Source organism: Solenopsis invicta, chromosome 12, assembly GCF_016802725.1.
Source record: "Solenopsis invicta isolate M01_SB chromosome 12, UNIL_Sinv_3.0, whole genome shotgun sequence".
In the NCBI taxonomy this organism is placed as follows: Eukaryota; Metazoa; Arthropoda; class Insecta; order Hymenoptera; family Formicidae; genus Solenopsis; species Solenopsis invicta.
Window position 1 is genome coordinate 20,362,365 of NC_052675.1, and position 11,133 is coordinate 20,373,497.

At 43.3% G+C, this 11,133-nt stretch overlaps 1 protein-coding gene across 7 annotated transcripts in view; it reads left to right on the top strand.

Annotated features, from left to right (window-relative positions):
• LOC105202684 (cadherin-89D) overlaps positions 1 to 11,133 on the top strand; it is a 38,656-nt gene extending 27,523 nt beyond the window's left edge. For 4 of the 7 annotated variants that reach the window (XM_011171302.3, XM_039456106.1, XM_039456105.1 and 1 more), the window contains exons 8-22: positions 40 to 997; positions 1,333 to 1,491; positions 1,754 to 1,931; positions 2,374 to 2,635; positions 2,737 to 3,040; positions 3,801 to 5,497; positions 6,019 to 6,231; positions 6,443 to 6,531; positions 6,594 to 6,677; positions 6,747 to 6,815; positions 7,046 to 7,249; positions 7,621 to 7,821; positions 8,595 to 8,759; positions 9,161 to 9,565; positions 10,392 to 11,131. In XM_011171302.3, the coding sequence (XP_011169604.2) occupies positions 40 to 997; positions 1,333 to 1,491; positions 1,754 to 1,931; positions 2,374 to 2,635; positions 2,737 to 3,040; positions 3,801 to 5,497; positions 6,019 to 6,231; positions 6,443 to 6,531; positions 6,594 to 6,677; positions 6,747 to 6,815; positions 7,046 to 7,249; positions 7,621 to 7,821; positions 8,595 to 8,759; positions 9,161 to 9,565; positions 10,392 to 10,500 (5,097 nt within the window). In that variant the 3' untranslated portion in view covers positions 10,501 to 11,131. Of the gene's footprint in view, positions 1 to 39; positions 998 to 1,332; positions 1,492 to 1,753; positions 1,932 to 2,373; positions 2,636 to 2,736; positions 3,041 to 3,800; positions 5,498 to 6,018; positions 6,232 to 6,442; positions 6,532 to 6,593; positions 6,678 to 6,746; positions 6,816 to 7,045; positions 7,250 to 7,620; positions 7,822 to 8,594; positions 8,760 to 9,160; positions 9,566 to 10,391 lie in introns of those variants that run through there. The other 3 variants (XM_039456103.1, XM_039456107.1, XM_039456108.1) reach the window with 3 other exon arrangements.

The following is an 11,133-nucleotide window of genomic DNA, read 5'->3' on the forward strand; positions in this document are numbered from 1 at the left end:
CTTTTAAATTCTAAAGTGCGTCGTATTTTCTCTTCGCAGGATTATCCAGTTTTCACGGAGATCAACTTTACCAATCCGATCCACGCGGCCGATCGCGATCGCGACATAAATGTGCCGGTGCGATACGATATAATATCTGGCAACGAGAGGGGTTTCTTCCATCTCGATCCGAAGAACGGTTCGCTCTTCCTGAAACGTGCGATCGATCTGGACGCCGAGCGCAGCTTGCCGAGCAATACGTTCAATCTCCAGATTCACGCGTCACAGGTGGACAATCCATTGAAGACGACCGTCGCGCGAGTAGAGGTGGAAGTGCTGGACCTGAATGACAATTTGCCGCAGTTCGAGGTCGATCTTTACAACATCAGCATCGTGGAGAATCTGCCGAACGGCTTCAGCGTGCTGCAGGTGATCGCGCGCGACAAGGATCAGGGTGAGAACGGGAAGTTCGACTATCGACTGGAGGATCCGTCGGGCGCCTTTTCCGTGGGTCCGCAGTCCGGCTGGCTCACCGTAAAGGATCAGACGGTCCTAGACCGCGAGAAGCGCGATCATCTGAAGATGAAGGTCTACGCTGTGGAGCACAGGCCGAGCGTCGTCGTGACGAGCGACGGATCGAAGGGATCTTTCGTGGACGTCGAGATCACCCTCCTCGACGCCAACGACAACAATCCTATTTTCGTGCCGGGTAATCTCTACGAGCTGGTGACGAGAAGCGACGTGAAGGTCGGCACCGTGTTGGGCCAGGTGCACGCGGTGGATGACGATCTAGGTCCCAACGGATTGGTCCGCTACCGACTGCAGAAACCTGGCAACTCCACGCTTCGGAAGCCGCCGTTCATAGTGGACGAGAGCACGGGCCTGATCACGGTGTCGGAGAGCCCGATACTCGAAGGTAGACACGCGATCTTCGTGGAAGCGGCCGATCAGCCAGCGAACCCGAGCGAGAGAAGATTCTCTTTAGCGGTCGTCACGGTGGACGTTTTTCGAGCGGACGGTAAATCTGCGTAAGATACTCGAGGCGGATGCTGTCAAATTAAAATGGCAGACACAATTATGAGAGCTTTTGTTCGAATTGAATAAAAATAAGTGTCTTTGAGTAGTTTTATCAAATAGCTCTTGAAAAAGAAGAACTTTCAGATACCAATTATTCACTATTTTTTCATTGTTTAATGACGTCATTACTATTTTTTTTTTTTTTTAAGAACCAATAGATAATTTAAATAATTTAAAGACCTTTTATCAATAAATCCGGTAGACATTTTCGCTTAATAATGCTCCATTTCTTCTGCCGAGACGTTATCCAACGTACAATTATAACATGGGCTTCAGGTCCAAATTCGTGGCAACCAGATTTCGTCGGCGCGCCCTACGAGTTCTGGGTCGGAGCGAACGTGCCCGTAGGTACCAGTGTCGGGCAGATTCGCCTAAATGACGCTGTCAAAACCAACGACCTTATCTACGATCTTCTCCACGGTTACGAGGAGGGCGGTACGTATATTTGCACATGTGACAGCGACGACGCGGGGCGCGGTTCGTTAATTAATCCACGGCGCTCGTGGGAATTAAAAGCTGCACACGTCGCGGCTTCTTAACGGTCTAATAAAGCCCCGTTCGCACGCGCGGGAGGTATCCCCAGGTGCGTCCTAATTTCAATACGCCGCCGCGGCCGGAAACACGCGATGCGCAAAATGCCTATATTATTCATGCAAATGCGTAACACATGCTGCATACATATACGTTGGGATTTCAGTTCCATTTGCCGTGGAGGAACGCTCGGGCACAATAACAGTCGTGGAGGAGATCGAGCGCTTCGACCGTTCCAGATACGACTTCGAGGCGGTCGTCACCGACGAGAGGGAACTGACGCTGATCACGAACGTTTCGATCCACGTGGTGGATCCGAACGACAACAGAGGTATCTTCACAAAGTGAGTAAAACCTCTCGGCGTTCTAATTTAATTGCTTTTAACGACTCTCGTGACATTTCGCGACGAGCCGGTACCTCTCGAAGCGAAGTCCCCTTTCCGCGTTTTCTTTTTAATTGCTTATTACGTTTAGGAAGCTTCGTTAATCAGCTTTCTGATCGATTTATCATCTGTTAAGTATCCGGCAAATAAATTGTCAAATTATATAGTGGCGTTTCTGCCGGCAAATCATATTACTCTTCCTACCTCATCCAGCCTCCGCGAGTATCTGCTGTTAAGTAATATCTTTTGCTCGCGTCCTCCAACGTGTATCTCTCTCGCGAGATCGATACGCCAGATTTGCCGACTGACTTCGCCGAACGCGTCGAAAGGTCAAAGGTCCCCGCAACTTGGGTGGATATTTGCTCCATTTGCTTATTCAAAAGTCGATGACCGTTGATTGCAGGGGAACGACCACTGCTCCTCTGGTTTTTCATGTGAAGGAGAATGTTCCCGGCGCATTGATCGGCCAAGTGCTTCCGCACAATGGCACAGCGTCGGCTATGTCCGGCACTCAGTTCCTTATCGTCAATCAGCAGGATGTGCCAGATATCGCCATTATGAACGACGGTTCTCTCTACGCTCCTCAGGGTTTGGATCGCGAGACGAGGGAGAACTACAGTATCACCGTCATTGCCGAGAGCTTGCGCGGCGTGGGCGTGTTTCAGGTGAGTTTGTCATTCGCGAGTAATCGAGCTTACGGCCCGTTGTTCGGTATTTGTTTCGCTAGTCTCGTTCTAATCGTCGAATTTACGATCCTGACGCCCAGGTGCGAATAATCGTGGACGACGAAAACGATCACGCACCCGAATTCACGTTGTCCGCCTACGAAGGTCGGATTATGGAGAACAGTCCTGCGGGAACGGAAGTTACTTTGACAAATCCGATTGCGGCGAGCGATAAGGACGAGGGTGAAAATCGGGACTTTACGTTTGCACTGCGAGGCGACGATAGCAATCTGTTCAGGATAGATTCGATAACGGGCCAAGTTTATTTCGAGGGTATCGACGACAGGACCTTGGATCGCGAGACAAGGGCGAGCTACGAATTCCAAGTTACCGCCACTGACAACGGTAAGTCCCGTGTTAATCCTCGTTAGTCCTTGTTCTATTTAACGCTCATACATCACAATGATATTTAATGTAAACACTTAACGCGAATAGCTTTTCTAATGGCATGTGTATTTTTTTGTTTCCGCTTAAAAAAAAATTCCGATACATTTATTGAAAACTTGATTTATCAAATATTATTTACGATTTTCTATTTAAAATAAAATAAACTATTTTCTTATATTTGAAAAAAGAACTTTAAAAATCTTTACAATTTTGGGTTGGGAAAATTTAAGGGTTGGGATATATGATCACTCATGAATGGAACAATCAAGCTGAGAATACAACAGCTAGGCATTTGTATTTTATTATATTCCATCTTTTATCTCTATCCCTCTATACTTATGTATGACGAGAAATAATGAGAAACTATGACGATTTTTATTGAAGCATTGAAAAATTTAGCAAGAACAAGATTTGAAAATTTTTTATCAAGATAATTGTGAAAAATGTTCAAGCATGGTGAGCAATGCTGCAAAATGTTTTGACATTTTAGCAACCAGCTTGAGTGTCTTGCATAATTATTTTGATGAGACGACAAAAATTACTTTTAGATCTATATCTAGCTAAATTTTTAGATATTTTAACAAAATCATTCTTCTTATCATATTCTATTTTCTTTCTGCTATTAAAATAGCGGAGTTACCCTATGGAAGCTTATGGAAACGGCTTTTAGAAATTTGAGACAATTGAAAATAAGTTATTTGTTATTTTTCTCGTATAGGTGGCTTGCAGTCGGAGAGCACTTTAAGGATAACGGTGCTTGATGTGAATGACAATCCTCCGAAATTCATACGGATGGTAGTCTTGCCAGATCAGGGAGTGCGCGTATCGTATAATCCGAGTGACGATACGTCCGTCGAGAAGGACGAGATAGGGGACGGAGGAGTCGAAAATTCGGTGGACGGCGGGCGACGTTCGCCGTTACTGTTAGTGCCGGAAAACACGACGATTGGCGTGCCGATAATACGTCTGCTGGCGGACGACAAGGACGAAGGCGCGAACGCAGCGATAACGTACAGTCTAGGGAACGAGACGACTTCCAGCGGGGTTCGATCGCGTCGTTACGATGCGACCAGCCGCCGTTACTTCCATCTCGATTCGCGCACCGCCGAGATATCCGTCGCCCGGAGCCTACCGCCGGAGAAGGACATCCGGCTGTTTATCTTGGCGAGGGACACTGACGGCCTCGTGGATAACATCACCGTCAGGATCCACGTGACGGACATGAACGATCACGCGCCAGTCTTCGATAAGTCCTGGTACACCTTCGACGTGGCCGAGGGTACTTACACCAGTCACGCTGTCGGCACGGTGCAAGCGTTCGACGCCGACTTTGGCGAGAATGCCCATATCAATTACGAGCTGATTACCAGCCACGAGGATTCGAAGCGAATCGGCAACGCGTCGCGCTCGTTCGAGGTGGACCCGTACGAGGGAGTGATACGAGTGAGCGGGACTCTCGATCGAGAGAGGGCTACGACTCATCGTCTTCTCGTGATCGCTCGCGATCGAGGCATACCGAGTCTGAGTTCCTCCGTGGAAGTGGAGATAAATGTGCTGGACGTGAATGACAACGCGCCAACGTTCCACGGCTACGACGAGCTAGACGAGGATGATCAGGTGCCGGTCTACCGGGTTTCCGTCCTGGAGAACAGTTCAATTGGCACGCAAGTTGCCAAGGTATACGCGAATGACAGTGACTTCGCCGGCAATGGAAACGGACTGATCCTGTTCGATCTCAACTATCAAGATCACGCGGACAAACAGTATTTCGCGGTGGACAGTAAGGAGGGTGTCATCACGACTATCGCCAAGCTCGACTACGAGACCAAGAGCAACCATCGTTTGATCGTCACGGCGAGTGATCTCGGCTCACCGATCAGTTTGACCTCTTCGGCCGTGGTCCTCGTCACGGTGTTGAATGTCGACGACGATGACGAGGAGGCGGACAACGAAGTGCACAAGATGCCAACCTTCCGACATCGATATTACGAAGTGGAGGTCGACGAGAACGCTTCTGTTCCGTTGTTGATCACGCAGTTCGATCTCACCGATGATCGCCATAGCGATTATATAAGATACAGCGTCGTGGCTGACGGTTCTGACGGCAGGGAGCATTTCTCGGTCGATCCTAAGAACGGTTCCTTATATCTGATGACAGAGATCGATCGGGAGGCCAGAGATCGATACGAGGTGAAGGTCAGGGTTGATCGACTCAAGCTCGGTCGTGGTATGCCGGTGATGATCTATCCGGTCGTCGGTGAGAGACTGAATGGACTGGCGCCTAATGAAGCCAAAGTGGTCGTCAGAGTAAAGGACGTGAACGACAACGCGCCCAGATTCAAGACAAAGGACAGGCCCATTCTCGCCGCTATACCCACTACTGCTCATTACGGTTACGAGGTCGTCAAAGTGGAGGTATGTACGTACGGGCGCGTACGTGAGCGCGAGTCAAAGCGACCTCGTTGTAATTCATTTTAATTGATTTTTACGCCACCGGTCTCTCGCACCTTCTCTCTCTCTCTGCCTTTTCTGTATACATTCTTGACGCCTTTTTACCCTTTTATTTAATTGTTTAAGTGACTTTTCAAGATGAATTTCTTTTCCATCGTCTGTACATTCTATTAATTATGTACTAAACAGATCTTTTTATATTTATTTAATCAACATTAAAAAAATGTTTAGTTGATACTTTTTTACGATGTAAAAATGTTTATTAAACGGGCGAAATGTTTCGTCCGTTTTTAAAATCGGTATTTTTTTTTATAAGTAAAAGAAAACATTAAAAACGAAAAATCTTCGAGCAAAGCCGTTTGTAAAATACAGTTTGTAACGTAAAGCTCCCAGTATCGCGCGAGTCGAGCATTTGAGCGCTTCAAAAATCTGCTATCAGCTTTAAAGTATCGGAATTTCATTCGGACGCTCTTGGCGGATCGCAGGCCGAGGATCCGGACCTGGGGATAAATGGTGAGATACGCTACCAAATTCTTGGCCGGGAGGACGCCCCGCGTTTCGCCATTGACCCACTCAGCGGTCAAGTGCGATCCGTGGCGAGTTTTGGCCGCGACGCCGGTCGCGTCTTCGGTTTCGACGTCAAGGCCACTGACAGGCAGGGCGCCGAGAGCGGGCGCAGCAGCATCGCCAACGTTTTCGTAAGTCCACTTCGTAACTCCCACACATCTCACACGCGGTGTATCTTAATTACCCGTCCCGTTAGAGATAACGCTCTCGGGCTAATTTCCCCGCGAGGAAATGGGATGTTTCAAAGGGCGGAAACACCCCCGACCTCTCTCATTTCACTCGGCGCCAACCTTGACAGTTTATTTTGCCATCCGGCGTGTATCTCGCTTTTGGTGCTCGTAGGTGTACGTGTTGGACGATCAGAAGCAAGTTGTCATGGTCATGGGTCGGAAGCCTATCGAGATCGAGCCGGAGCTCGAGAACATCACTATGTAAGTTTTGCTTCGCGATATCGCGCAATGAGCATCGGCTACATTTACGAATTGTCTTACAGCGCGCTGCAGAATGTCACCGGCTTGGACGTGCGGGTGAGAAAGCTGGAGCCCCACATCGAGAAGAATTTGATCGACGGAGCCTCGTAAGTAAATCTCTTCGATGAGTGATCCGAACTGACGACTCGCTCGTAACATTTTGAATTATTTTTCAGTACCGACGTTTACCTGTACGCGATCGATCCTCATCTCAATGTCATGGTAGACATGCAAACTTTGCACAGGTAACCAATCGCGTTATTCGCCTTTCATAAAAGTTATTTCATTCTCCTCATCCAAGCAATTTTTATCGCCGAATTTTCCAACAATTTAACGGATTACTTTAAATTAATTATTGAAAATTTAATTAATATTTTATATAAAATTTCAGGGCAGTTTTTAATCATGCTTTTTAATCATGTTTGATATCCAAATATCAAATTCAATTTTTTAATAATATTGCGTGATTTTTCAGCGTTTTTAATAACAAGAAAGCGGACATAAAACGCGAACTGGACGAATATCGCGTACTGGAGATCGCTGGTAACGCTCCACGCAGAAATAATCAGCGTTACCTGCTGTCCACTCTCGAAGTCGGTGTCGTGGTACTCGGCTGCGTGGTCTTCGTAGGCGCCCTCGTGACCGCCCTATGCGTTACCTGCGTTCGTCGTAATAAACGGTACGCGGTGCATGGTATTGCTCGCTCGTCATCTCTAAGGTCAACACAACGTTCATCTACGTTGCCATACTAACTCCTGGACATGTTGGCTAGAGGGTCTCATTATTTCCTATTTCTTCTCTTATCTACTCTCGCATATTGGAAAATCGAACTATTTATCTATTAACAATCTTTAACATATACTCTATTACTTTACTTGAACTCATAGCGCCGCTTGATTATACGAACAAAAAAAAAGAAAATAGGGGATCGAATCGCTTCGGTGTCTTATTGGTTCTCAACTTTGTCATCGATCAATTTGAATGCCGATTTTTTTTATCATCGCCACAAAGTGCGCGCTTTGAATGGGAGTCTCGAATTCCATACGTTAGTCGTAGACGACGAGACAAGGCCATGTTCTCGACGGTTGGCCCAGTCGGATTTGCTCTGACGGACCCCGCCGGCACCCTGCAAAAGCCGCCGCTCTTTCCAACCTTCGTCGACGGTCTCCATTACGACCCCGAACCCTTCTGCACCGAGATGCCCAGGCGACAGAGCATGTGCGAGCACGGCAATTGCGTCCGCTTTCACACGTAAGTCTGACCTGATTAAAGATTATTAGAAGCGGAGAAATTTCGTGCGACTTTATCAGATCTTTATCGCAATCTTCTTTTTATGACGGAAATATCGTACATAAAAATACGTACTATATTTAATTAAAGTGCTCAAATTTTATCAAATTATATTCCAAGTTTTATTGGTGTTTTATTTTTTATCTTAAAACCTATAGAAAATTTTTTCATTATTTAGTACAATAGTACCTAACATATCAACGTTTGTAAGGAATAAATTTTTATTTTATTCAATATTAAATATTTTTAATAACATTGATAACATAATATTTTTTACAACACTTAATACTCGAAGAGGAGCAAAAACGTTTGCAGAATAAATTCTCGTTATTTTACGAGAAATATATTTTATTTGCGCCCGAGTCTCTTGTGCCATTTTTATTTCTTTTAATTTTAAATATTTTTGTAATGAGTTCTCTACATTAATGTAAAGTCCATTTTAATAAAGAAGATAATCCGCTTGTATTTGCACGAATAATCTGCAAGAAACTCTCTATATGCAAATAATCCATCGATACGATCAATATGTATAACAGTAATTGAACTGAGTTGAACTAAGTATTATATTTTTATAATAAAAATTTGATTTTTCAAAGATATGCAGATGTTAGGAACACGAAATTGGAATATATTATATAATCGGTATATCCGAAAGCTCTAGCTAGACTGTATAATATTGGAAAATTTTTAAGCACCTTACGATATATATGTGCAATTGCCACGGGCTATTTTAGAATGGGCGGAGGCGGAAAACACGTGGTAAGGTCAACTGGTACCTTGAAAGGCCTCGAGGCATCTGCAACATCCTTACATTCCAGTGGTCAGGACTCTGGTATCGTGGCGCGCACCTCTTGTCATTGCAGTCACTCGTCCAGTCCTTCTAGTGGCGAGAGCAGCAAGTAAGTTTCTAAATACAGGCTCTCGCCGAGAGCACGCTTTCCCCGATAGAAGGGGAGCCCTCCAATCCGCTTGAATCATGTAGATTTTGGCAAATACATTGTGACGCGGAGAAAAGTAAATTATGGAAATATTTCAAATAATTTTGAAAATAATAACAATATAATTATATTAATAAATAAATTATTTCAGAAATATATGGAAAATAAATTCTAAAAAATTCAATTATTAAGAAATACAATTACATCTGATTATCATATTTCAATCGCTTATATAACAGGCAGTTTTGCTGATTCCAATGTAACGCACATCCGCATAATTGTCCCACCAATTTATTTAACACGGGCTTTATACTACTCATCCTCCTCCCCCTGTGGCAAAATTTTCCTCTATTTTCTTTTAGCGGGTACGAAGATTCGCTCAAGTCCCTTCAACGTCGCGAGAGATGCAATGACGTCTCGCGTGGCAGCCACGATACCTCCAGCGTGGTCGGGAGACGTGCAACGGCGGCGAAACGACGGCAACGCTTCCATTCCTTCTCGAACGCCGAATCCGTTTATACCCACGAGATGACCCTGCAGCGCGAGCAGCAGCAGCAGCAGCAGCACTGCTGCATCGGCACCGAGAAGAGACGGAAAGCGGAGCATCGCCGCGCTCATTCCGAAGCGGAGAACAATATCACCGAGACGGTGATACACGAGCACCCGGGTACGGAGATATCGTTAGCTAGCTCCCTACCGAACACAACGACTATTCACGGTAGGTCGATACTGACGGAAGCAAGGGAGGTGCTAAACGTGGAGAACAGGTACAATTTTAATGTTGCACGGAAAGAATAGTTTTGCTGAAGCGTTTAGAAATTCAGCTAGATCCGAAAACAATTTTTTTGAATTATTAAAATAATTATTTTAATACTCAAACAACATACTCAAGCCCACACGTGGAAAAATATTAATTTACCTTTTTTCTTTTAATAAGTAACAGTTCTTTTTAACAAGGAACATTTTCTTGATAACTGTTTTGAGATATACTCAATGCAAATTAAAAAAAAAATGTGCTGTAGTAAAAAAAGAAAAATTTATACTCTTTAGAAGAATATTATAAAATTGTATCCAATAGAAGCAATAATAATAAGAATTATTATTATTGCTTTCATTCGATACAATCATTGCTTTAGAATAATAAGCGAATCGAATTTTTACTTTAACTTAGTATTCTTGATTGAAGTATTAAATTATTATGATTTAGAATATATTTTGAATAAATTTGATGCTTATGATGAAAATTTATAAAATAGTTGAAATAAGTAATATTTACTTAATTCAAGTATATATTTTTCTGCGTGTACACAAAACATAATTTTTTAAATAATATTACTTGTCTCAAGTAAATGATGAGTGTATTTTAAGATTATTGTCAAGAAAATATTTTCTAAAAGATAACTATTGCTTAAAAAAAAAATCTTACAAAATTATTTTCAAATCTGTATTTAATTAAATTTTTGAACATGCTTCAATCATTCTTTTTGTGTCACGAAACAAAAAAATTTCAAAAGTCTCACTACCACATACTGAACTTAACGCAGTCCAAAATGGTACACATCCGATAGAATTGGATAGATAATAAATTCACAGGTACATCAAGAACCAGCCACATGCTCTACTAGCGTCTACTTGTAAAAAGAGGAGGGACTTCCAGGGAGCACAACGGGATACAACGACAGCGAACATCCTTATTCGATAATTTAATGCTTTCCTTTGCAAATTCGCGTATAAATTGTTGTTGTACGTCGCGTGCTCACGACGTCGTTTCATCTCGTTGCCAAAGCATTCGTATTGTCGGTTACAAACCAGAGAATCACTCATTTTTGTAAATACACGGCACCGTCTTTGGTATTCGATCTTCCATGTTCTTTTCGATCTAATCGAGATAGATTAAATAATGTCGCGGCGGCAATTTTTGTTGTTAAGATTATTTATCGCGCTGATAAACGTGAGATACAAACATGTATAATATATTAATATATTGTATATTAATGTAATTCATTGTAGACCATGTACAGATACATTTTGCGAATAAGTCTATTTTTCGATACGTCATTATCCTGAACAGCTCTAAAGATTTATTTAAGAAATGTAATGTGTACGTTTGTAATATGTAAAATGTAACAAAGTGTAACATATACATGTAATTTATATCCTAATCTCGCTGTCATTTTTCTTTAGATAATATGTCGTAAGAAATACTTTCCTCATTTTTATTCTCCAACATGAATGTTGGCCATTAACTCATTAATGGCCAACGTTCTATCTTTGAGATGAAAATTTTATTAAGAACAAAATAACTCTCTTGAAAGTAATAAATTACTCTCCTTTG